The following is a 27,727-nucleotide window of genomic DNA, read 5'->3' as shown; positions in this document are numbered from 1 at the left end:
GTGGCTACTTAGCGGGGCGGAGTCAAAAGTGGGCGGAGTCAACGGAGGGAGGCGGGGCGTGATGGCGGGGGGAGCCGAACGTGGGCGGAGTCACGGGTCGCCGTTGACGACGTCATCGGTTTCACGACAAGGTCGTGAAGTCGTTGGGGTAAAAAAGGGGGGCGGTGCAAAACCGCATCCCCCGCCCACTCCGAAGCGGATACCCAGGCCCCTCGCTTTACGGCAGCCTGGTTACGGCCATTTGTGCGACATCAGGAAGCGGACGCTGAGGGGAGCGAGCGGGCGGGCGAAGTTTTTTTTTGTTAACGGCGTAAAACTAAAAAAACACCACCACCAACACCACACACACACAGAGCGCCGACCCAGGGAGAAGGTGGGCGGGGGTAGTCGATCGCTTGCCCAAAAGTCGTCGCCATGGGGAACCGCGGCATGGAGGACCTCATCCCGCTCGTCAACAAGCTACAAGACGCCTTCTCCGCCATCGGCCAGAACTGCAGCCTCGACCTGCCGCAGATCGCCGTGGTGGGAGGGCAGAGCGCGGGCAAGAGCTCGGTGCTCGAGAACTTCGTGGGGCGGTGAGCGAGCTCTATGTTGCGTGGTTTTTTATGTAATAATTCTCTTCCCCCCCCCCTCATCCTCCTCACCCTCCTCACCCTCCATCGGCTGTGTGACGGACGGAGAGAGACGCGAGGGGGGGGGTGGGACACGGGCGCGAACGATTTCAGATTCCCTAGTCCGCATTGAAGCCGAGCTCGCGTCTGATTGGCGGGCGCGCGTTCGAAGGCCCGAGCCGGGAGCCAATCGGAAGCGTCGATGGTGGATTTTGCGGGCGACGCCCTCGACCAATCGGGAGCCCGCGCGATGCTTATCTGCTCTACGGAATGTGAAGGCGGTGTTGGTGGTGGAATGGCAGCGGCCTGCATCGGGACCCCCCCCCCACGATGGGAGCCACCACCGCCGTGGAGATGGAGCCGCGATTCAATTAAGATCGGGTGTAGGTGGATGGTAGCGGCGCTGGGATGTTGAGGAGGGGTGGGTGGAGGGTAGTGATGGGCATTGAGAGGCTTTCGTCGGTGGATGAGACAATGGCTGGTGATGGTGATGATGATGCAGCTGCCTCGTCCACCCACAACCACCACCCCCCCCCCCCGTGTTGTTGTTGAGCGGGAATCGATTATAATCGAAGCGTGCGTGTTACGAGGGGATATTTCCCAATGCCTGTCAACCCATACGATTTCCACGTATTCTTGTGCAGGGAAATTGAGTGTTCAAGCCCATACGGCGTACAGCCGTTTTAACACGGGCAAGACATTTTTGTCTATTTGTGTTTCTCCCTTGTGAATGGACTTTGTAGGATGAACGTTGAGATTTATAAGGGCACGGGGTGACTAATAAGGTCTGAATTGGCCTGTAATAAGGTAGGCACTGATAAGGGGTTGACAGCTACGATTTCCTCATAAAAAAAATGTAGACATCTTTAGCTTCACGGGACGCTACATTTTTAGATACGTACGGTACGGACAACGTAGACAGGTCCGAAGATACATCAAACGAGTCCTTTATCTCCAGGCAACACTTTCAGTATAGATATTGCAGATAAGACAAACGAGAGACGAAACACGACACAATAGACGAGGTCGACATTGCAGTACAAGCGAGATAAACTTCGCAGGCGGACTAGGCAAGATGCAGTACAGAAGAGCCTGGCCTCAGACAATGCAGTACAGACGAAACAGTACAGTAGCTTTAGACCAGATACTGCATGCCGTATTGATGGAGTCGTGTAGCCCAGACAGCGCTGAGAAAACAGAATCAACACTGTGCAAACGAGAACAAACGCGACAGAGACTGGAAGGGGGTAATGCAGATGGAAAGGTTATACGTGAGACGGCACAAACGAAACGGACCAAAACGAGAGGCAAACACCAGCCAGAACACAGTGCAAACAAGACAGGACGTAGTGTACACGGTACACGTAAACTCTCCACAAATGAGACTAAGAAAATCGATTACTCAATTGAATCCGGATGGTTTACGGAATCAGAGAGGCAAAGCTGTCAATTGTTACACGTATACACCTGAGAAGTGACCCACTTACACACGAAGCTATATATATCAAAACTTGCTGAGCATGTACACTTCTTGAAAACGGATCCACCCAACATGCACATGAAAGACATTCTCCAGCACGGTCAACGCCACGTACAGTCCCACGTTTTCGCGACAAATGCGTGTCATAAAAAAAACACGCACACTTTTGGTTGGAGGATGGTGTTGATGATGATAGGTTACAACTCAGGAGTTGTGTCAAGATTGTATCTGGTAGGGTTATTCTTTCGCGCCCTCGTCTCCTTCTTCCGTGAAACTTAGCAACGCACGTAGTCCGGAAGCCCCGTGCTGTTTTCAGTGTTGACTTCCTGCCCCTATTCAAGTTCAGATTCACGACCTTCCCTTTCTTGCCCACTGTATGGCTGGCTGGCTGGCTCCCTTTCACAACAAAGGGACATTACCACTGTCTTTACAGTGTCTTGATATGCAGTTGTATTTAGATCCCAAATATCATTAATTGTAATTCGTAAAAGAATGTAGCTTCACTGGGAACTTAAGCTTTTCTTGATGCGTGCCCAGATCCACCATTCACACACCCAGTATAGCCCAAACAAAAACCCAAAGTGTCACACTTGGCCCATACCTAGAACTCAAATTAAAACATAGTTTAAACTGACACATGCTTGGTTTGCTTACTTTTGAATTGTCTTATGGGTATTCTAAATTAATACATCAACAATATACCCTCGTGTACAGTATTTTCGTCAATCCACTGCTGGATGAGGGCGTCTGCACACCGTGTGGGTCTTATTTGACCATAATTCACCATGCTGGTCCGTGCGATTCTGAGGGCAGGGAACGTAGGGGTCGTCATAGAAGTTCAGTATAACAATACAATTTGATGCACTGCCCTCTGACATCCACCACGGTAACCATGTAGCTGATAGCAACCTGTCATGCACGGTGTTGGCCCATCCAAGCACTGTTCAGACTCATCCCTGCTTAGCTTCTGATATTTGATGAGATCGGGTGTCTTTTGGGTGATTTGGCCAGAGTTTTATCCTTATAAAAGGTTAAAAATTGCATCGTTATAATGTCATGTATCTCAAGATGAGGTGGATCATTTGGTGTATGCACTTTTCACTTGTAATTCACAAGCACGATACATCCAGCTGTGTGGTACAGGCGTTTGCGCAATATTTAATCGAAGTCTACTAATCGGTGTGCACTTTCCAATCTTGCGGTGTGACGATAAAACATTTTTCCTGTGTTAGTCGCCAACAAAAAAGAAAAAAACCTAGGGTACAGTGTTAGGTGGTTTTTCCAGTTTCCTCCAGTAGCTTGCTTGCAGTTCATATTAATAAGATAGGGGCGAGGTTATTTTTGACGTGAGTCATGTGGCTGGCTCAGGACAGAGGCCAAAGCATAAACAGCAGATGTTTACAGTTAAGAGCTATCTTCAGGTATATTGAACGAAGTCCACTGAATACAAATGCCACGTGAAATGTTCACATTTGTGCGTGCCATTTAATCAGAATGCACACTCACCAGTGGCTTTGAGTTCTCAAGTTTGAAATGTAATGCCATCTTGGTTCTGTGCAACAGACTGAGCGTCATTTGAACTCCCTTTCTTTTGGTGGGCATCATACGCTTGTTTGGAAACCTGTTTGTAGTATTTGAAGATTTCACAACTTTGTTTTATAAGAAAGGTACTATTGTGTAGCGTTTACACACTGGCTTTACCACCTGTTAGGAAGTTAAGGTCTAACCAAAAGCCAAACAGTCTTTGTAAACCAGCAGCTAGAAAGTTGATGGAGGTATGTTGCATAAGCGTCAACACATAACAATAGTGTGAAAAAGAATATTTACAATGGCCTTGTGGCATGAAGGTATCATGGCAGGAAAAAACATTGTGACCATGAGGTACAAATAAATTGCACAGATTTTTTAAGGCATACAGTACTCTTAGATTTCTATACTCACCATAAAACATAGATTATGAGTCTAACTTTTAATGCCTAAATCATATTTACATTACTCCAAAGAATCTAATATCCTTCATCAGGCAAAATGTTAAAATAGCTTCACAAGCTAGTGTTATGTTGTTTGTAATCACATTGAAATTGTAACACTTCATTGAAAGATAGCAGTGCCCATTACTTGTATACATGGGTGGTTCTTTTCGTGAATTCTTGACACATCTGTCATGTGTCTGCTTATATCAGACATGCTTGTGGTGGTATGTTATTAGCTAATACACAAATAAGTATTCGCAATGGCATTGTTCACAATTTTCTTACTTGTAAATATCCCCCCTCACCTGTTGACCTCTGCACTTGCATGCTCTCAAACATGTGTTCTGGTCTGACAGCTGCTCCCCAACACACACACCACCCGCCAGCTACTATATTATTATATCAGTGCTTTCTATACACCAGTGCTTGGTATTGTGATGGGGATTCCGTTTTGTTGAGTGTGTTACCACAACTGGGCTCCCATGCCTCATTCACTCAGCCATCTGTGCCACTGCAAAGCAGCATGGGCAACGTTAAATAATAGGTTTTGCAGACACAGCCATTGTCCTCATGTGAAAGAACTGTGGCCCAGTGCCCTGCAATTGTGCAATTTCCCCTGGGACATTTCCTTTTCAAGACATGCCTACTGATCCGCTCAGGACCTGCATTTTTAAACAATGGTTATGCACACAAGTGCAGATCTCGATGTATGTATGCAGTGTTGGGGCCTTTTTTGTTGCTAACATCCTCTTCAGTCTATAAAAGAGTATTTTAGCCCACTTTCTTGATCTTTGCCATAAAATCATTAGACCTAATCTTATCAAAGCCTCTTATTGTCGTTTGATATCTATTTTTTCTTGTAAATTTCGACAAGCGCAATTGTTTAGTTCCCAAAAACATTGAGTCATACTGGTTGGAGCTTTTATATTTTCACAATATGAGCTCTGACTTTGCCATATATCACCTAGTCCGTGCAAGATCTTGGAAGCTAAGCAAAATTGAGCTTGAACAGCGCATGTGAGTGTGACGACCATCCACAACAGATGTTATAGGCTGTGGCCTATGTTCTTGGCCACAAAATACAGTGAAGAAAATCCCTTGTTGTTACAGTACTGTGTTCCAACAATTGTTCCACGCCTTCATAAAACCTACACTGACCACTATGGTAAAGTAAGGTCAGATAATTTCATAACCAGGATAATAATACGAATTTCATTTTATATAGCCTCATTCATGCATTTGCATCCCACAATGCCGCACATGAATTATCCAGTTTCGTACAAAAATAAAAACCCACTACTTAACAAAAAAAATTAATACACTAATAACGAGAAAAAGTGCACTTAATAAAAAATTATCGCAGAGAAAATAATTTTAAATAAATATATCCGTTCAGTCACAATCCCAACATTTTGCCAGATTTTGGAGAACCTTCACTGGAGAGGTGTGGGGATGCCTTCACCCAGCAGCGAATTTACAAAAGGCTGCCGTACATTTACACATTTACATGCCAATACCAACACCCACCATTCACCACTAAGTGACGCTGGCGTCACCACATCGCCTGTGGCATCGGCCACGTCGCCTGTGGCAGGCCAGGTGCCCTTTGAGGTCACGTGAAGTGTCGAAATCTCGCTGACAGGAGGTCACCGCACAGACCCAGGTGCCATGGGTTCGCTGACTGAGATGACTGGTAGATGCATCAGCTGTACTCCCTTCATGCACAATTCCACTCGCACACATGTATTCTTCTGATTCAAGCTCACCCTTGGTTTAAAAATTGCCATAGTGTGGGTTTTTCTTACTCAGTTGTTGGTTACAAGCAAAGCTGATGTCCTTAACAACACAAGGGTCATATTTAAGTGGACTGCATTGTTAACCTCCCAGTGTGTGGTTAAAACAAAAACTTGTGACCAGCTACCCTATGATTTTAATTGATACATCCATCAATACAGAGACTTGTGTCAATTTCAGCACTTTCTTCCATTCCTAAATCTTATTTGATTGTATTTACATTTTAAACAACATACGTAAAAGCACAGCGCTCACAATTTTGACGACCAGCACAAACAGGATAATATCAATAATAATTGTCTCGGGCTTGATCTGGAAACTACAGAAAAAGGAAATGGAGAGAAAGGGAAGAACAGGAAGAGACAACTTTATATATTATTTATTACCACTTCATTCTGTAGGGGTGTCATGATTCATTATTTTTTTTATCGTGGCCATTGTGAGATAGGTGACCTACTCTACCATACTGGTCGGTTGCAGGTGAGTGAAGATACCTGACAAGCAGCATGAGATTGGGCATGGTTGGTGGTGATGATGATGCAGTGAATGCTGTGGTTGCTGCTGCTTGCCTGTGTCATAGGAGATCATTATAATAGTAATGTACAGCCCTTTGTCAGTGCACTGATGGATGAAGGACCCTCCCCACGCCAATGTATGACTTATGTATAGAAATATATATTGAATCGTACATTGCACACATGAGCTCGGAAATCAATGTATATTGACAAATCAAGGCACCATTACATATCTATTATACTGCGAGTCACCGTTAATGAAGGTGATGTCAACATGTGCGATGGTTTAAAGAGTCCTCTGTCCGTGAATCGCATTTTACCTTTTGCGTGAGATTTGCACATGTTTGGTGTCCTTGACTATTTTGCCAGCGGGGAATGTTGAAACGGTTGTGGCACACACACACACCCTGATCTTTGAGAAAAACCCGACGCGAAGCGTTTGCGTACAGTGTTTGCCGGAGGCGTCAGTAACGCACCACGCAATCGTTCTCTTTGAACGCCATTGTCGTTCTCTTGACAGTTTTAGGTTTGGCTTTGAATACTCTTATGAATGCAGTTTTAAACAAAAGATATTACAAATAGTATGTAAAAATATCCTTAGTGTATATAATCATTATTTTTTTTTCATGTGACGCTTATTCTCTTGGCATTGTTATTTTTTTTGGCTTCGAATGCTTTCATGAATGCAAATATTTTTTTACAAATTAAATGTAAAAATACCCTTAGTATATATAATCTTGCTTTTTTTCATGTGACACTTGCACACTTTGGAACAAAAGCCCTGTTGACCTTGTTCGTTACTGAGGACACGCATGCTGCTGGAATTTGATAAGTGCGTACCATTTAACGTGTACATCCTTATATTGATTTTTTTTGTTCACTGCCAGCAGCTGAACACGTTGCCTGGCACTGAAGCAATGACCTTTGAAATTGTCCGTCAGCTTGTGGCTTTCAAGCATTGTTGCGTCCTAACTAGTGTGCCTGCCACATGGGTTACAGCTTTGGGTGGAAGAGGGGAATTGAAGACTGTTGCTGATAATTGTAGTGATCTATATTTAATTAATTTCCACGCCGAGTAACGGAGAAGTCGTCTCTCTAGTGCGATGCCTGCCGTGTGTTTTTGTTGTCACACAAAGGAGAAATTGTACGTTTTTAAGGCGTTATATAACAAATCATTATAGACATTATATATTCTAGATAAAAACGGTACCTGTTGGGATATTACTCTGTTTATAAATAACGTAATTAAATCACAATTTTAATTTGTGCCTGTGATCAAATCACCTGAAATGTGCCCAGTCTCGTCATATCAGCACCTCCAATTAACACGGTTGGGATATATACAGTGCAAAAGAAGTTCTACGTACATACATCAGACTCCGTTTGGACAGTGGTTGGATCGGTGACCACCGTGCATTAAAGGCGTCACCGGCTGTGGGCAGGAGGAACATTGTGAGCAGTAGAGGACAGTGCAATAACATCCATTGTTTCACTACTTCTCTGCCCCCCCACCCTTCACCAACCGCGCTGGACCACCGAGGCGAAACGTTGCCATATACCCTCTACGGCGGTGATGGGCAACCCTAGACTAGTTCGTAGGCGACATGCGCGGCCCTCCTTTACCTCGGTGGGCTGCAAGCTTGAAATCGTGCGTGTGCATTCATTGTAACCCCACGCATCACCTTAGACAAACTTAGAACAGGCCACCACGAGTGGTTCCACACGACGCATGCGGCCCGTGAGCCCGCAGGATGCCCACCACTGCTCTACCTACGGTATATGGAGGTTCTCATCCAGCAGTGGATTGAAAATGGGCTGAACATGAACTTATCAGTGCTATTCACAAACATACATTTATGTCCTTGCCTCATTAAAAAGTATATCTTTTGTTCATTTCAGCATGAAGATCTTTTATTTTTTTTATATTTTTCAGGGACTTCCTTCCCCGTGGGTCTGGAATTGTCACCCGCAGACCTCTCATCCTGCAGCTGATGTTCTGTAAAGCAGGTAAAGAGAGAACTGTCAGATGCATACTGACATCACAGTTTACTTGCATTCCTGTTGAATATTGTTTCATTTTACCTTTAGACTAAGTTACATATTGACAGTTCATTTGTTATACGTATTATCGCTTGAGTAAATTTTAACTAACCTTTAAATTATAATACCTGATGACTTTTTAACTTTGTCAATATTCATGTTTTTGCTGTATTCTTCAACAAAAAATCTGCAGAGGAATAGCACCACAAGGACTTCTGATCAGATTGCATGTACAAATCTTTATTAATGGTCTACTAACTGCTGGCAAGAAATCCTCTCCACTTATCTTTCCATCCCTCATAGTCTGGCAATGCCACAATCCATCTCACTCATGCATATGAACTGATCTGATTTTCTGTCTCTTTGAAGATCACACTACCAGGCATGTTTTCCTTTTACAGCCATTCCTTTCAAACTGTATATGCACTTATTTTTATTTTCATATTTTTTGGGGGCTTTTCACATGTCTGGCACTTACAGAAAACGTTGTGGTCGGAGGATATGGGGGGGACAAAACAGTTTATGTGTTTCACTAAAACTAAACTAATTTTTTTTTATTATATCAGGTAAGGCCCACTATATAACTCTTTTTCAGAAATGACCTGGCCACAAATGATGACTCGGTGAAGTGGCTTTGTGGAAATGTATAGCAGCCAAATACTCGAAACACATGTTTCTTAATCTGGACGTAAAAACTGGAGGACCCAGAGAAAGATCCATGCTGTCATTGGGAGAACATGCAAACTCCAAATATACAGGTGTCAGGGTCGGGAATGAACCCACAACCTCCTGTATACCAGGCGAGGTAGTTAACATCTTGCCACTGTGGCACCCTCGCCACTGTGGGTTGGGTCCTCTGGGCTACAAATTCCCCCAGGAGTGGTATGTCCATATGTGGGAGGCCCACTTGTGTATGAACTTATTGAATGGAAAGCAATTAGACTATTTTAACAATATTCCCTCTATGTCAGTCTTTCTTTAAATTAAAACTTGATTAATATTTTTTTAGTTTTTCGGTAAAGCCACATAGATACAGCAAATAATGTTTTTCTCCGTGGCTTTACCGAAATACCCAAATAATATGAATTCCTGCAGTCACGAAAGCTTTAAGTCAAGATTTAAAACTTACTTGTTTGTCAGTCCACTGATGGATGAAGGCCTTATCACTCCGTGACAGTCATGGGGGTAGTTTTACTATACTTCACCACGCTGGTCAGTTTAGGATGATGAAGGGAGGGTGCAGAACTTCTTCACTCCCTGCTGATGTTGTCTGTGGCCAGTAATCAAACTCAAGTCATGTGATGCATAGTGCAGTGGACACTAATCAAGGTACTAACACTCCGTCCCATTTCTCTACATGATTTAAAATATAAACCAATGGTGTCCTGTGAATTTCGCAATGTGAATGACGGTGACATAGACAGTGACATCAAAGTGGCGACGGAGCACGAATTCGCTCTTGCAAATTGCTGATAGCTTTGATTATAGACCGCTGGCAGTGCTTTTGAGCAATCGGTAACAGTGCTCTGGCGTATGTTTCCAGAATATGCCGAGTTCCTGCACTGCAAGGGGAAGAAGTTCACGGACTTTGAGGAGGTTCGAGCGGAGATCGAGGCGGAGACGGATCGACTAACAGGCAGCAACAAGGGGATCTCCCCGATTCCCATCAACCTGCGCGTCTACTCCCCGCACGGTAAGGCACAGAACCCTCGTACAGAAAGAACCGCACTAGGTTATCTCGATTATTTAACAGTTCTTTATCAATCCACTGCTGGACAAAGGCCTGGCCATGCCATGCTTAGCATGGTGGGTGGGGGGAGGTGTTTCACCATACTTTACGACACTTGTGATTGCGAGCTGTGAGGGGGTGTCCAGCACTAGTTCAGATATTACAGGGTACTGATGTTGCCCCTTCGCCAGGAATTGGGCAAAGGTCACCAGATTAGGAGCGCAGTGTGGCAACAACTGTGCTGCCGCTCCACTTTTCCAGATTAAGCATGTGAAATACTCGAGTGTTATTTTGACCGTTGCAATGCATTATGGGTTCATATAAAATCTGCATCTGAAGTCACTCTGTGAATAGTAGGACATGCATCCTGAGACTGTAAAGGATGCATGTGTGTACTGTGTGTGTATTTATATACAGTATTTATAAATATAAAATAAACTTGCTTTGAAGCTTTCCTGACTGCAGGAATTACTCTTTGGTTCTTTCGGTAAGTCACGTAGAAAGAAAATAAATGTAATAATAGAATACGACGTTTCCATTGCAACACAAGCAATTGTCATCAGGTAGAAAACGAACCTCGTTAACTTAGAAATACATTGCAATCCAACACAGAGTTGGCTAAAACAACAGTTAGCACCTTACCTGGTTGATTACGTTCTTCCAAAGATTGCTAAATTTGAGAGAGAGACAAAACACAGACACACAGACAGACACACAAGCAGAGAGACAACACAGAGACACAGAGAGAGAGACACACAACATAGACACAGTTTTGTGTCTGTTGTATATCTCTCTCTGTGTTGTCTCTCTCTGCTTGTGTGTCTGTCTGTGTTTTGTCTCTTTCTCAAATTTAGCAATCTTTGGAAGAATGTAATCAATCAGGTAAGGTGCTGACTGTTGTGTTAGCCGACTCTGTGTTGTATTGCAATGTATTTCTAAGTTCACGAGGTTTGTTTTCTACCCGATAACGATTGCTTGTGTTGCAATCAAAATGTCGTATTCTATTATTTAATTTATTTTCTTCCTAAGTGACTTTACCGAAAGAATCGGAGAGAAATATAAAATAGTCACAGGCAGAGGGGAAGAGGAAGGACTTGAGTCTGGACTATAATGGGGCCAGGGTAGTCAGCAGTATTGATGACCAGGTGGGGGAAGGGTGTTCCACACATTTGACAGCAGAAAAGGAGGAATAATGACCTCCCGCTGATTGAAGGTTGACAAAGCGTTGGGGTGATGAGAGGAGAGAGGTAGGCAGCGACGGACGGTTCCAAGGAGGATCCTGAAGATGGTGTGTTGTTCAATCATTGAAATTGATGGTAGATTGTATTGGGAGACGGTGGGTGCAATATGGATCGCATCAGAAGCTTGAGTAAACAAGGTGCAGGTGCAGGAGATGTTGCACAGATGCAGTTAGGAGGTCCCATAGTGTTGATATCTGAAAAGAGAATGTTTTTTCTGTATCCAATGACGATTTCAAGTTTAAACGCACTGTTAGCCAGTGCAATGTCAGCAGTTACAGTCCTATTGCAATATCTGGGAGCGCTAGCGCGTGAAATTCACATTGCATCCTGTGTTGGCCGGCAGTGGGGAGGGAGAGGCAGGCGGTGGTTAACACGTCGAACTGTAGACGCGTGTCAGAACAGCATGTGTTTTTGCGTGCGAATAGTCTTGTTCACATGCAAAATTTAGTCCATTGTGAACGTGTGCATGGTAAAATGTGAGATGCTTGTGTGGGTGAGTAAAATCGTCTACTTGTAACCAGACAATAGCCCATTGGCCCTGCGAGTCTTGTTAAAGTACATCTACAGCCCTTTTATCAAATCCACTGCGAGGGAGTTATTTGAGTACCTGATCACACTGGTCTGTACGGATTGGTGAATATACATTGGAGAATGATGGATTTGGCTGCAGTTCCATCCTGAGAATGTAGCTCTTCAGCAACAACTTTCATTCATCATGGTCGTTCTTTCAAACACTGTTCAGGCTCGTCCCTGCTTATCTTCCGAGATCTGATGAGTTCAGGGGTGAGTTTAGTATGATATTGGCATAGGCTAAACGGTTCGTGTTCATGTTTATGTATGAAATGCTCACCTGTTTACAAATTCCCCTGGTGAACCTGGATTTTCCCATGTGTGATTCAGTGCTGAACCTGACGCTGATCGACTTGCCGGGCATGACCAAGGTGCCTGTTGGAGATCAGCCGGTAGACATCGAGTACCAGATCCGCGAAATGCTCATGCAGTTTGTGACCAAGGAGAACTGCCTCATTTTGGCTGTGTCGCCCGCCAACACTGACTTGGCCAACTCGGACGCTCTGAAGATCGCCAAGGAAGTCGACCCTCAAGGTGGCTGGCTGTTTTTAATAATTGATACTCACTGTTGCTGAAACCGTAGTGAGACTGTGCAAGTTTACGATGTACTCTGAATGTGCCCTTGTTGCGTTTTATTTTGTCATAGGTCTTCGTACTATTGGCGTCATCACAAAGCTGGATCTAATGGATGATGGCACAGATGCACGAGATATTCTGGAGAACAAACTCCTGCCACTTCGTCGGGGTAAGTGCAACTTTGGCTGTTGTTTTGCTGCTCTTAGTGCATTCATGGGTGACACCACTCATCTGGCCGCACTGGCAATGTTCCATCCAATGAGACACCGTATACAGGTTTAATTATTTACATCGAACAACTACCAGGAATATCATTGCCAAATTACGCAAACCCTAAATGGTCGAGTGACTCGGAGGGTAGAGTGCTTAGCTGGCACCTTTGAGACCTTGGGTTTGAACCGGGCCAACTGTCTGATTATACTGGGTTCTCAAAGTGTTGTGCATTAATGGTCTCAGTCTCTTCACCAATGACTGTACAAAACCCCCATTAAATAAATGTTGTTTTTGCATGTAGTTTGGCTGACTTACAGGTAGGAATGTGCAGCATCTCCTAGGATCAATAAGTGGTCACTTGAGATGTGAAATCTGCTCTAACAGACCCTTTTAACTAAGGGGAAGCACCGCTCCAAGAGTTCCAAATGGATGTATTCTTCATCGCAAGACATGCCGCCAGTAGCACAATTGGGATAAGTTAAGGAATTTTTTTTAAAATGAGCCAAGGAAAAAAATTACACATTCTGTAAAGTGTATGTCATAGAACCATTGACATCAGTAGCAATGGAAGGTTATTGTCGGATGGAGTTATCACACAGTGACTCATTTTTGTTTTAAAATAATCCCCTTTTGGCACTCGCTGTCCTGCAATATATAAACACAGCCAGATGGAATGATAGATGTTCTTTGTTTCAGACCAGATAATAATTTATTGAGATCGGTAGGTTTTGTCCACTTGTTTACAGAGATCTGAGAATAAAAGAAGCTGAACAAGGTTGTGCCTAGATAATGCTTGGATAGCGTGCATGCCAGGTTGCCATAGGTATCTGCGAGGCTCCGTGGCGGGTAGCAAAGGGAAGTGCAAAGTATTACACTGTATTGCAATGCTCCCACGGCTGCTTTCCGCCTTCACCAACCCGCATTGACCAGCGTGGTTAAATATGGTAAAAAAAAAAACTCCCTACGACCCACATAGTGTGGGGAGAGAGGCCCTCTTATAGCAGGGGATTGACAAAATAGTTGTACATGCGCTTCAGCAGCCTTGATCAATACAGTCCTGGGTTGGCAGTACATCGATAATATTTAAGCAAATTATTCTTAAAGCTAGGCTACTCGGCACAACAGTCCTCCTAGTCTGTGTTGTCTAACCATGATTGTGAAATGTTTTAGAATTATTGTAACAAGGAAATTGCTCTTTATAATAGTTTTTTGGGTTAGATCGCGTTAATATATAAATGTGTTGTTAAACCCGCCACCATCCGACACAGCCAACTAGTAAGGGTTGTCACGTAAACAGAACATGCCAATTCGTCACTAGTACAGCACACCGGTGTGTTGGCTGTCGGGTGGTGGCGGGTTTAACAACACATATATTTACACGATCTAACCCCAAAAAAACCTCTCATGGATGATTTTGGTCACGAAAGCCTACGTGTTAAACTTATATACGCGTCTCAAACTTTGGTTTGGCAAGTGTCACACGTTTCTTACATTTGCAGGGTACATTGGAGTTGTGAACCGCAGCCAGAAGGATATTGATGGCCGAAAAGACATCAATGCAGCAATGGCTGCCGAGAGGAAATTCTTTCTATCCCATCCTTCTTACCGGCACATGGCTGATCGCATGGGAACACCCTACTTGCAGAAAACCCTCAACCAGGTAAGACGACTCGTTCCGTCTTTCAGTGATGACATTATCATCGGCTTTCTTTTTTCTACTGCTGGATGAAGGCCTTCCTACGTTATATCCACCACCCACATATGTTCACAATACAACTCCCACCTGCAATGAGCGAACACCATTGCTCGCTCCATCTCCGTGTTGGTTATACTTTCAGGTGTGTTGCCTTGCCTGATTGGTCGATCTGTCATTAAACTTGTCGATCAGCCATCAAACCTTCTTGCAATGTATCCTACCGAAGCTCGCTTTCTTTTCCTAAGACACGACAATGTCTCTGATTTGCATGTGTTCCCTGATCAATGCGTCCCATCTTATCTCGGTGTAATCCCGAGCATACATTTCTCCATGTTTCTTTGTGGCCCTTTCAGCTCTCATTCCGTTTTCTTTGTCAGCATTCATGCTTCCGATCCACGCATCAGAGCAGGGTAATGTGCGCCTAAGGGAAATGTTCACCGTTAGGAACATTGGGACGAATATTTTTTGTTGTTGATCAAATTACATTTTTCAAAAAAGCTCCAGCGTGCTCTGCCTCGCCTCGATTTCATGAATGCGATCCCAGGCTGTCGTTTGTAATTACCCACACGAGGTACTTTGAGCTCTGGGTCCATGCCTCCCGAGTTCTCATTCGTACAATGCTTTTGATTCGTGAAATAGACGCGCGTTATAAATCGTGATTATTATTCTTGTTCGGGTGCCACTCAAAATTCAAGTTTTTTTCTTTTTTCAACGTCACACCTGGTTACATTCAATTGCCTGTTAAACTGAATCACTGCAAGTTTAAATACAATCCCTAAGTATTTTCTGGTTGCATCAATGGAGTTGAAATATGCACTCAAGTCAATACAGAGTTATATATTCTCTATCCCACCTGAGGATGATCACTTGTGTGGCGATCGAAACGTTGTGATCTATTATTTTTCTACGTGACTTTACCGAAAGAACCAAAGAGTATGGATTCCTGCAGTTAAGAAAGCTTCAAATCAACATAAAGAGTTATATTATAAGTGTGTATACAGAGAACAAGATATGATTCTTAGCAACCTGTAAATTTCAACATTAGAATGAGATTCTCAGCCGTTGACTTTGTAATTAAATGTATCAAATTGAGAGTGCGATCGCAGAAAACAGAAGCTTCACTTGCCCACACACATACGGAGTGGCACCCTAATATGTTGAACTTCTACCGCACCATACGTAGCCAACTGTGCTAATCCGAGTTGTGGAACAAAAACAATTTTTGTTCAATAAGCAAGGAAAAGTAAACATTTGATATTGGTAGTTAACCTTCAAATACGATTTTTGATGTTATGAAAACTACAAATAGTGGTACACAGAATTTACCGCATTGCTTTAACTGCGTTGAGAGGCTTTTTAATGACTATTACTAACCTCGTTTAATTCTTGAACTTTAGTTGTTGTAGCACAACAAAGTCTGGTCAACTTTGAGTCCTCATGATCAAGATAACCTTGGGGGGGTATATAGGTTAACCGTAACATAATGAATCTGTGACATGCTAAGCGGGGCCCTATTTTTGCCGATTAATTGCTCATGAATGTTTTTTTCTTGACAGCAACTCACCAACCACATTCGTGACACACTGCCTGCGCTAAGGAACAAGCTGCAGGGCCAGATGCTGAGCATGGAGAAGGAGGTGGAGGAATACAAGAACTTTCGTCCTGACGACCCCACTCGCAAGACCAAAGCTCTCCTCCAGTAAGCGTGTGGTTGACCCTTTATCCCTGTTATTTCCGAAGCCTTTCTTTGATGAACTTCTGTTTTTGTACGTACTTTTTGTTTGTTTTAAAAGCTATGGTTTTTTTTAGCGATTGCCTTTGGTGGCTCAAGAGATCCAAATGCTTAGCCGGAACCACTGAGAAATCCTCGTTTTGAGTATGGGTGACCACCCTTGGGTTAAACCATGTTCTCAAGGCTACAGTAATTTTGCTGTGACGGTGCCACCTGAAGACGGAAACTTGTGTTGCCTCCGAAACGTCGTGATTTAATTTACTTTCTTTTCTTTTTTACCTACGTGACTTTACCGAAAAAAACAAAGAGTAAGGCTAGTTAAGTTGATGATCTCAGCCTACTTGCCAATGGCTGCATAAAAAAACTCATCCCAGTAAGTTTTTTTTGCTCGTTTGTTTGGTGAAATTGCAGCTCTTAAAAGAAAATATTAGTTTGATTGCTATGTGGTGAACGTTGGTCTGGAGGGTTGTGTCGGAAAGTATACCCACTTGTGCGTGGATGCAAAAACGATTTCCTCGCTCAGTGCTGTTAAGAAGGGCTATTGATCAAAATGTTGCATCTTATTGTATACCTTTCATTTTGAAGGCAGTGTTATGGACGAATTTGTTGAGTTTTATCGTGAATAAAACGGTCACTTGGAGGAATTTCGGAGGTCGTGCTTCCATGAACACTTCTTTAACACGGGTGACCCACTGCAAGATTATAATTTATTTGTAACCCCAAAACAATATGACAATCGCACAATTCCAATAAATTTTTGGGAAAAAACAAATACTCAAAAAAAAAACGGAGGTTTTCCAGTTGAAAAAAAATACTCGTACAAGGTTTGTTTTCCCGTGCACAATATGCTTTGTACCTCAAAGGCACAGAGATTGATTGAAAATAATAAATCAAACAAGTCTGTGCTTGTACAGAAAAAACCCATTCTGTTCCCCCTCGGCAATAAAAGAATGTCATTTAATATACAGTGATTTTCAGATACAGGGAGTTTCAATTATAATTGAGATGTTCAAGTGTTTCAGGTAAACCCTGTATATTTGTTGGCAACTGTGTGAGCTTTGTTGTTGTTTTTTTGTTATGTCGTGTGGCTTTGCAGGATGGTGCAGCAGTTTGCCTTTGATTTTGAGAAGAGGATCGAGGGTTCCGGAGACCAGATCGACACCGTGGAGCTGTCGGGTGGCGCTCGCATCAATCGCATCTTTCACGAGCGCTTTCCCTTTGAGCTCGTCAAGGTGACTCAACCTGAACACAAACAACGGTGGCGGCCAATCTGAATTCTGTCGACGGTGCCATCTATCTGAGTGCTTTTTTTAAATAGATTAAATGCTCATTTTGACCTTTGGCTTGTTTACAATGTTGGTACGTGTTTGTGAAACCTGTGAAACCCATCGTGGCCGTAGATTAAATGCATAACGTTTGTATCTTCGCCCATCCACTGCTAGATGAAGGCTTCCTCAGACCATGTCTGTCGTGGATTTTTGTTCACCATACTTGAACACACTGGTCAGTGTGAGTTGGCGAAGAAGGGCTACCGAGGAATGATTCAGTTTCCACTTACCACCTGACGTTAGCCATGGCTATGAATTATTGAACGTAGGTTTACTGGGTTCAAAGTGCAGTGTGCTAACGGCTTAATAATCTGTTGCATTTGAATAACATCTGTGTTCCAATGTACAGCTTCATTTCTAGTAATTTGATTTGAAAATGTTACAAACTGTTTTATTGTAAGTTATTAAAACAAATTCAAAATACCTGTTTATACATTTTATAGAGTTAAGAAGCTTTTGGCTCCAAGATAATTCCATGGCTTGAAGTGAACTTCGGTTTAATTCATTCCTCAGGCTACCCAAGTAAAACAAATATTGCAAATTCATATGTAGGCATTCTAACACAGTTTGACACGTAGGCTTTCGTGACCAATATCATCCATAATATAGTTTTTTTTGGGGTTAAATGTCGTTAAAACCCGCCACCACCCGACACAGCCAACTAGTAAGGGTTGTCACGTAAACAGAACCAGAACGTGCCAATTCATCACTAGTACAGCACACCTGATGAAGCGAGTTATAATTACTGGCGAAATGTCATACTCAGATTGTAAATGTTATGGCTTGGCTCTTCAACACGGGCGTGCTGTACTAGTGACTAATTGGCATGTTCTGTTTACATGACAACCTTTACTCGTTGGCTATGTCGGCTGGTGGGAGGTTTTTAGAACACATTTATACATTTACGCGATCTAACCCAAAAAAATACTTATGGATTCTAACCCAGTGTTTTCAATATTCTCACTCACTGAGAAACACATGATTTGTCATCGGTAAGTTTTGGTTTTCTACGAGATTACAAAACAGGCATCTATTGACGAGTTTAACGTTTATCTGACATGTCTGTCGAGTGTCTTCGTTAAAACTGTAATTTTGCATTTTTTTGTTCATGATGACGGAACAGAAGGTGCATTTATATTCACCGGTGTCAGTTAGTATATATAGAGACTTAAGATGCATAGATGCAGTATACATAATAAATGTATGTAAAATGAATTTATATCCTAAACGGTGTATTTGCCAATATCAAAGTATGAAAAATAAGAATAGTTTTTACCTTTTTTGGCAATAAAACAGGTGTTAAGATGTTCAAACACCAAATAGAAACCTTTTAAGCAAGGATTCAAGTCTGCATTAACCACACGTACTTGTGGTAAACAAACAAACATGCTGTGATTCATTTTCAGTTTAATTTATTAGGATTTACCCTATGAGCCATTCGACTCTTGATTTGGGTTCAACCGCAACAAACAATACAATTACAAGATACACCTAAAATTCGTTGTACACAAATCTGAACATCACATACGTAAACAATAACATCCTACAGAAAAAGCACAACCCGTCCATGCTGCGTACAGAAAGTGCAAAAAATATATGCATTGTCACCCCGAGCTCTCAAGTGCTCTGATACGTGTGGCATTGTATTTGTACTGGTCATCCTTTGCTGTTCTCTGGTCTGACACTGGTGAGACTAGGCCATCAAGAAGGCTGTCTCTGGTGTAGCCCAATCAGTTTCAAAGACGATGCAAATATTATTCGAGCATGGTAATCAAAAGTAGGTGTGGTTAATGCAGACTTGACTCCTTGTAAAAGGTTTCTGTTCGGTATTGAACATCTTTACAGCTGTTTTATTGCAAGAAAATAAAAAAACCTATAATTTTTCATGCATTATAGCTGCGGTTGTTGGCCTTCTTACAAAGCGATGACTGTATTATAAGTTCCACTAAAATGACAATTTGGCTGCTTATAAAAACATGTTTACATTGATCATTGTTTTTCTTTCTCCAGATGGAGTTTGATGAAAAGGAGTTACGCAGAGAGATCAGCTATGCTATCCGTAACATAAACGGCATCAGGCAAGTGACGATGTTATTCAGAGCAATGTTATTTCATCTTGCATCCTGTGTGGGGGTCTCATCGTGTGCATTTAAACAAAAAAACATTTGCGTGCGTCATTTTATTAACTGGACCAAGCAAGCAACCCGGAAGAGATCTCTTTATTTTTGGTATAGCGAGCACATTTCCGTTAAGATAGTTATATATATTTTTTTAATTTCCTCTTTGTTGGAGGTGACCATTGTTCTGTGTTCATGGGGCAAATGGGGGGGGGGCATATCACGTTTTTCATGGTGACGTTTTGGGAGCAGATCGCTCCAGCTTAGGGTGTGGAAGCTTCTCATTGAAGTAATTTGGTGACAGTTGATGGAATGGTATAAATAATTGGATTTCAGTTGCTTAGCATATAGTACAGGCCAGTAATATGTACCTCTCCTAAAAAACGTAGTGAATGATACCACGTGCGTCATGTTGATAGAGATACACCGCAGCAGTCGATTATCTATGCTTGATAATGCTGAATATATACTATTCAATAAAATCTACAAATATTAAAACAAAGTAAGTTTTCATTGAAATGCTATTTTGTTAGGCTTCTTAAATACAAGAGCCGTTTACTTTTCTTGATTTTTTGGCTCAAGACTTGCAGTGATCGGTGAGGAGATATCAGCTCAGTACGATAACAATACCAGACATTTAAGTGTATTAAAACAACCCTAAATAAGACAATAACAGTACAATTTGGATTTATGTAGCGTCTAAATACAACCGCATATCCAGACGCTGTATAGATACGGCATGCATTTTTGACATATAGTTGTGGGTCAGGCTTTTGTCCAAGCCTTCATGCTTGGTTGGTACTGCAGTTGCTATGAGAAAACCCAGTTGGGACCCCCCATCACATTGGTTTGTGTGGCATTGAGTTCTTCTGCCATCTTCCTGCTGTGTTTTGTGTTTTGTCTTGTAGAACGGGCATCTTCACGCCCGACCTGGCATTCGAAACCATTGTAAAAAAGCTCATCGTCAAGCTGAAAGAGCCGTGCCTGAAATGTGTCGACATGGTTATTGGCCAGTTGATAGTGACTGTTAGACAGTGTTCCGAAAAGGTATTTAGTACCGGCAATTGATCTCGTACCTCTTAGCGATGTTGTAATCCTGAGATGTCCTGGCTTTCAGTACAGAGTACAGTGCAAGCTGTGCCACCGTTTGCATTAAAGCAACATTGGGGCTCATGCTGTGAAATCGCCTTTTGTAATCTTGAGAAGTAAAACAAAAAACCCAACAAAATTAGATTTTTTTCGAGTCACAGTACATGCAATGTACATAATGCTGTGAGCCAGCTCTAGACTGAAAGCGTGAGGAGTAGCCAGCGTATAATAGTGTATCTCTGTGCATGAGTTGGCATGTTTCTGCAGGTGCATCGTGGAAAAGGAGAATGTATGCTGTGCATTGTGTACTAACGTGCCTCTCGGGACATGTGGCCGTAAAGAACACTCCGTGGTGATGGCATGTAAATGTGCTGTACGAATTGACATTCTTTCATCTAGCTAAGCAATGCACTGCATCCAACTGTGGAGGTTTTCAATGCATTTTTGGGTTGTATTAGCATGTTGTTCGGCGCGATGTCTGACGTTTCACTCCCACGCGCTGGCAACTTGTTCGTCGAGAAAGCAATTGCTCCCCAGCACGTGGAGTCAAACATCCACACACGCCAAACAATACGCGGGTGCAACCTGAAAACTCGCCGGAGACCAAATGCACTGCGCCGTCATTGACATTTATTTATGGCCGGCAAAAGCCACCGGCCGCCTGTTAATGGTGTCGAATAACATGCCAGTGTTCTTCAAAAGTCATATTGCTGAGTTAGCACTTTGAATGTACCTTAACCAATTGAATGGAGCATTGCTCGTTTGAACAAAAATAAGTGTTGACTAACACCTGGTATCGATCTCTCCCCACTTCCCAATCCCACCCCTGCCCTGTAACCTCAAATTATATTAAGCTTTCTTTCAACTCTTTTTTTGCCTTTACCATTGCAATGCTTCTTTTTAACCCCCCCTCTCAACCTTGTCTCTTATTTTTCTTTTCTTCATACAATCAAAATCTACGTCACCTATTTAACATGTCATGCCTTCAACGCACAAATATTTCTCTACCTTGCATCCTTTTGCTCCACCACTGCTGCCTCCTCACATTTCCTTACCCCCACTGCTACCTTGCATCTCTTTTCGAATTTCTGCCTGAACATTACCTCCTCCCCCCCCCCAAACCCATGCTGTGCTATAGAACGGGACTTTTCACCCCTGACCTTGCCTTTGAAGCCATAGTGAAAAAGCAGATCCAAAAGCTGAAGGAACCCTGCCTGAAATGTGTAGACTTGGTGGTGGGTGAACTCACCACTGTGATCAGAAAGTGCAGCGAAAAGGTAACTCGCAGTGCCCATTGGGAGCTACTGTGGTTTGACCGTGAAACACAACCCCCCACTCTCTCTTTAATCTGACACTTGAAGTCCACCTCTCTCTTGCTCTCATAAGTGTTCAATTGAAGCTGTTTAGCTCACGGTTATATTTTTTTGTTTAGAGTCTTTTTGTTTTTTGTTCTTCCAATTGGTTTGGAACGTTTGCATAATTATTCATCGGAACACTTGTTTTCCGCTTCCAAGATATGTTAACGGAGGGCAATAGTCATCTAAATTAGTCTTCGAAAACTTTTATCGGACTTTTTAATTTAATCTAAAATCATATTTGTTACATTTTTTTCGGCGGTGCTGATGTGTAAAATATGGTATATTCTTTAGTGATCATCTGTTGAGTTTCCTCACGATCGCTTTGTCCTCTGCTCTTTGTTTCTCATTGCCGAGTGACTAATTTATTCAGATCTCATGCATGGAACTAAAACTGCTTGTGTTTGCCTGATTTTTTTGATAACACATGCATGGGAAATGGCACAAACGCTACCTGATGGCATAGTTGGTTGGCATAAGGCTTCAAACAGTAATGTATTATAAAATCTGAATATTTTGGTAATATCAAATGGCAAAAATATTTTGTGTAGGCATGTAAAAATTCACTGTTCACCATACATCCATGCAAAATTGCTTATATACAATTCATACAAACGCTATGCTGGTGTTTAATTTATGCTAGGGCGCAGAGGTGGGGGTTACAACACTTACAAATGAAACAGGACACAAAAAAACCCCCGCAAAATTAAGGTGGCAAATTTACACAAACTGATCTTTAAATTTGAATCGCTATGTTTGATTGTGACAGTTCATGCAACTGCTTTGGATGTGCAGTTGAGTCATTACATGCCTACTTAATATTCTGGTGCCACTTTAGAGCAGTTGTGAACAGACACTTTTTAACATTCGAAACATACTGCAGATTTGCACTGCTCTACCTGGTACTGCAGTGTCCTCCCCCCCTTTCTGTGTTGCCCGCGTAGTTGGGCAGTTACCCCAGGCTGCGTGACGACACAGACCGGATAGTGACGACGTACATCCGCGAGCGGGAGGGGCGTACCAAGGACCAGGTAACTCTAGTACAGGCCCTGTACTGCTTGTTATAACGTTGAAGACGTGGGCCAAAATTCATCCACTATTATTTGTAAACCGTGTGCACTCGTGTACTTGACTTTTGCTCGAATGAGCATGGGAGAGTGATCATTGTTTTAGAAAGTTTGTGCACTTATTGCTGTAGAATTGAAATCGCAGAAAAATGGAACATGATAATTGTAAGTAGAAGGTTTTTGTTTTATATTTGGACCAACGAAGTAGCATTGTTTCAAGTTAAATTGTTAGAAAGCCAAGCAATTTGACTTTATTGTAGAATTTGTCATGTCTCACATCGCTGACTTTATTCAACATTGGGTCTCGTAGATGCCTTCATTCTCATTCCATGTCAAAATGGAAAGACAGTTACGTACACTATTTACACCATGACACGCAATGTTGTGGGCTCATGGTTATTCTATCTTCTTGATCGAAGTAGCAGTTATTTATTTTATACTGTGGGATATTGGGTGCCTAAGTGTGCCTAAAATACTGTCGGGCAAAAGGATGGGTGCTTTTATAATTAACGTTGGAATGTGAGCATTGTAAGAATCGCCAGCCACCGACAATCATCTTTAACAAGCGACTTGTACCATAATAGCTTTGATGTTAAGGCCTGTGTCCTGTTCTCAAAAGACACGTGAATTATACTAGAAAAAAGTTTCATACAGCCCTTTTGTCAATCTACTGATGTATTCCTCGCAGCGACTTTTGCTGAGCTATCGAACAAAGATGGTAACTGCATCGCGCGCCTTCAGATGCGTTTCTGCGGCCGTCTGGAATGCTCTTCCTATCGATGTTAGGAAGCCACTGGAGCAATGCACTTTTAAATATAGATTGAAAACGAATTTCTTCACAACTGCTGTTTGTGTATAGTTTGTTGTACTTCCCCCCCCCCACCTCCGATTAGCATGGTTGGCTATATATAGTGCAAAATAAATTCAACATGCATACAAATTATGATATTTATTTTTCCCCAACCAGGTGTTGCTTCTAATTGACATCCAGCTGGCGTACATGAACACCAACCATGAGGATTTCATTGGATTTTCCAAGTGAGTGAGAACTTCATTTCAGTGTCCTTGGTCACTGTCTCAGGCACCAGACTCATTGCGTTCATCTCCAAGAATTATGTGTGAGGAGAAGGTGGCCGGGTGGTAATCGTCTTTCATAGCTGAGGTCCTGGGCTCGAATGCAGGTGATTAAAGTATGTTCTCAAGTGTAGCGAGTCGGTCTCAGCCAATGACTGTACAGAAAACTCGTCACTTCGTCTGGCGAAATTCCAGCCCCAAGAGAAAAAAAACATCTATATTATCACCGTGTTCTGATAATTTATTTGTAGCAGGCCATGTGAGAGAGTGCCTCAGTATGTGGATCAACCGGATACTTTCAGAGACCTCAAGTCGTTCCGAGTCATTTTCTGCCGAAAGCTGCACTCGAATATGGGGTCATGTACGGCTCGGCAAGAGTTCACAATGATTGCTTGGTCTCATGATAAGAGACACCTATGCCACAATTGGGACAAACATGAAAACATACATTTGTTTTAAATATTGCTTTTGTGTATGACTTAAGTCGGTGCAACATGACAGTGAAGATGCAATGGACGCCTACATTTTTCCATTTAACCGGTGACACATTTTATCGCAGCTGACCTCTTAACTGTTGCTTGTTATTAATGTAAAACATGGACAATTTGTCTCAGATTTTAAATGGATGAACAACTACAGTTAGAGCTGCAGCTGCGTTGAGGTATTATTCTGTTACATACTCTTCGGTTCTTTTGGTCAAGTCACTAGGTATGGAATAAAATTCTGTTGCATGTTTTGTGTGATATATTTTCTTGTCTGATGGTGCCATTTTTATGCTCCAGTGCCCAGCAGCGAACCAGCCAGCCCGTTGCTAAGAAGAAGGCACCTGGCAATCAGGTAATTGACTGGTGTAAAGCAGGTAAAATAAAAAATAGGCAACTTGTGAGGCTTTACCAGATGCCACACTGCCACACTGTGGCCAAAACGAGTATAACATGTTTTTTGTACAGGGTGCTCAATTGTTTAACACGCGGGCATTTCTTCAAAGTGACACGTGGTGTTCCCAGCCACTTTACAAAGGCTCACTTCACCTCTGGTCACTGGGGATGAGAAAATCCCCAAGAAGATCATCACATTGCTGATTAAGGAACCCTTAACTGCATGATTTTGCCGTGTTTGCCAAACTATTTCCTGTGGTCAAAATCTTTTTGTTAATTTGCTCATCTTATTTTTTGTTGTTTGCAATGGTTGCTATCAACCTACATTCTTGCTGTGTGCATGGTGCTGTCAGGATGAACTAATGGTGAGTACTTAACGCTAAAAGGCATGCTTCTCTGTAGGTCCTTTCATTTCAAGGTGACAGTGCTCCCATTGCCAACACTGATCTTAAGTTCAACATTAATGCATGTACATTAGCCTCAGCTGATGTTGGAAGTGGCTAGGTTGGACGTGTGATGAATGCACACCATAAAAAATTAACATTCAATCTACCTGGCCACATTTTATTGTTGGTGCTCTAAGAAAACAAAACCTGGCTTGCTCGTGATTGGTCTGTCAGACCGATCTGGGCCCCACTTATAAAAGTCATTGTCTCCGCCATAATTCCATTGCCATAGCATTGTAATTATTATTTCGGCTTATGATAATTGTTGCTAGTTTTTAGTTTATATTTAAAGGGATCATTTAAAAGGGTAATTCTTTTATTTAATAAGTTTTCAATAAGTATATTTATAGAATACATTAAGTAAAACATGAAAACGTTTGACTTTTTGATCAGTGTTACATTGTCATAAGCCATAATGCAATGGAGCATGTGTACATTGTTAGACGCCTTATTTGGCCAAATATACAAATGCATAAGCACCGTCCAAACAGTATAGAAATATAATTTGTATTTGCTTTTTTTCAGTTGCCAAAAATGTAGAATAGATAATGTTTTCATGTATTCTACACACACAATTTTTAAAAAAAATTAGGTTTTGCTTTTTCAGTAGTTGTAGATGCAGTCTACATACATAAAATACAGATATATGTATTCATGTGCATACGTGAACAGTGTCTACGTGTTAAATTTGTTGTAGTAAGAACTATGTTGCCTGCCGTTTTTTTTCTTTAGTTATATCTTTCTTGTGACTGCATGTAATTTGAAACAGCTAAATTTGACTGCTCTAATCAGGCAAATTCTTCAAAAAAATGAACTGACTTAAGCCTTTTGTGTGCTCTCCCCCCTTACGCCTTACATAATCCTTTGCAATGAGGTCACTTGGGCTCAATGGGCATGATCAGTTTTCGTGTTGTACTTTTTCCAGCTGCAGGGTGCCCGCCCCTCTCTTCCAGAGCAAATTGTATGAGCTAAGTAAAGCTTGTAAATGTCTGCCCCCTCGCTATTAACTTGCGTTTAGCCCGAGTCTATGCGCAGCGGCTCCCGTCTTTGCTACAGCTGATTCCAGGATGATTGAGCATTGATCGATGAAGCCACGTTTATAGAAAGTGTATAAAGAGGACCAATTTAGGCTCAGAGGCGACCGAATTGCAGTTCTCTCCCCCCCCCTGCATACCACAGCTGTATCAAAGCCCTGTGGCTGTCTCCCTGCCCTCTAACAACCAGCGCAAGCCCACAGTTCTAATATTTTGACGTACAAATGGCTATACTGGCTCCTGCCTACTTCATGCCTTAAAATGTCTTATTGCGTATTAATGAGAAACTAACCAGCCTCCATCGAAAAAGTGGCTTTTCGTTAACCAACTAACCAAAAGGCTTTGAGTTTATTAAAGTTCATTTTGCATGCCCTTACAAGACTAACCATAAAAACGTTAGCCCTGCTTCATCACAAATTCTAGACAATACATCATTGTCTTGTCCAAAGGTATATATTTTTTTCTAAACCAAATGAAGACTTGGGGTTATTATCATTATCTAATAGGCATTCTCCATTGAGTAAATTAACATTGAAAAAATACATTTTATTTTCATCCACCACCCTTCACTCACCTCCAATCAAAGGTCCTTGGAGATGGGGTGTGTATGAACTACATATGTGATTACAGGTCAACTCGACATCACCACTTGTGGCTCGTTTACACGGACTGCCTGTTTGTACTGCGGATAAATATGAGACAGGATTGGGCAGTGATTTCATCCATGCCTCGGCAGCAGGGCACAGTGGTCACGCTTATGGAGAGTGTTGTTTTGTCGAACGTTTAACATCTGCAAGTAAGCAGACATGCTTTACCAAGTCCCCAGCTAACACTGGACACCTGACCTGAAGGGGCAAGTGGTAAGATTGGTCAAGTTTTTTTTATTTTGTTTTTGGAATGGAAAATTCCAAACACTGCCCCAATTCCCCCCCTCCACCCACCAATTCCCCTGCCATCTCTCACACCCTGACAAGTTAAACGGTCAAACAATCTTGGCATCACAAACTCTGAAAGTGAAAGCAAATGAATGAATAAATAAATGACGATTGAAATGGGGTACACGTAGGAGAGTGTATAGATGTCACGTTTTGAGTTCACCTTTGGTTGAGCCGCATTCTTTTTTTGGACATTGTGTGTGTGTGTTATGTTTTCAGCATTGTGTGTTGTAG

At 42.3% G+C, this 27,727-nt stretch overlaps 1 protein-coding gene across 21 annotated transcripts in view; it reads left to right on the top strand.

Annotated features, from left to right (window-relative positions):
* Positions 1–217: 217 nt before the first annotated feature.
* LOC144937866 (dynamin-1-like) overlaps positions 218–27,727 on the top strand; it is a 58,341-nt gene continuing 30,831 nt past the window's right edge. For 7 of the 21 annotated variants that reach the window (XM_078865404.1, XM_078865403.1, XM_078865402.1 and 4 more), the window contains exons 1-15: positions 219–575; positions 8,307–8,380; positions 9,957–10,106; positions 12,284–12,487; positions 12,600–12,698; positions 14,242–14,402; positions 15,995–16,137; positions 17,267–17,402; positions 19,509–19,576; positions 21,843–21,981; positions 23,004–23,090; positions 24,094–24,164; positions 24,983–25,037; positions 25,432–25,443; positions 26,450–26,485. In XM_078865404.1, the coding sequence (XP_078721530.1) occupies positions 415–575; positions 8,307–8,380; positions 9,957–10,106; positions 12,284–12,487; positions 12,600–12,698; positions 14,242–14,402; positions 15,995–16,137; positions 17,267–17,402; positions 19,509–19,576; positions 21,843–21,981; positions 23,004–23,090; positions 24,094–24,164; positions 24,983–25,037; positions 25,432–25,443; positions 26,450–26,485 (1,596 nt within the window). In that variant the 5' untranslated portion in view covers positions 219–414. Of the gene's footprint in view, positions 576–8,272; positions 8,381–9,956; positions 10,107–12,283; positions 12,488–12,599; positions 12,699–14,241; positions 14,403–15,994; positions 16,138–17,266; positions 17,403–19,508; positions 19,577–20,523; positions 20,663–21,842; positions 21,982–23,003; positions 23,091–24,093; positions 24,165–24,982; positions 25,038–25,431; positions 25,444–26,449; positions 26,486–27,727 lie in introns of all 21 variants that reach the window. The other 14 variants (XM_078865408.1, XM_078865406.1, XM_078865397.1 and 11 more) reach the window with 9 other exon arrangements.

The sequence above is a fragment of the Lampetra fluviatilis genome, chromosome 20 (genome assembly GCF_964198595.1).
Source record: "Lampetra fluviatilis chromosome 20, kcLamFluv1.1, whole genome shotgun sequence".
In the NCBI taxonomy this organism is placed as follows: Eukaryota; Metazoa; Chordata; class Hyperoartia; order Petromyzontiformes; family Petromyzontidae; genus Lampetra; species Lampetra fluviatilis.
Note: the sequence above shows the minus strand (reverse complement) of the source record. Positions and strands in the feature narration are given on the sequence as shown.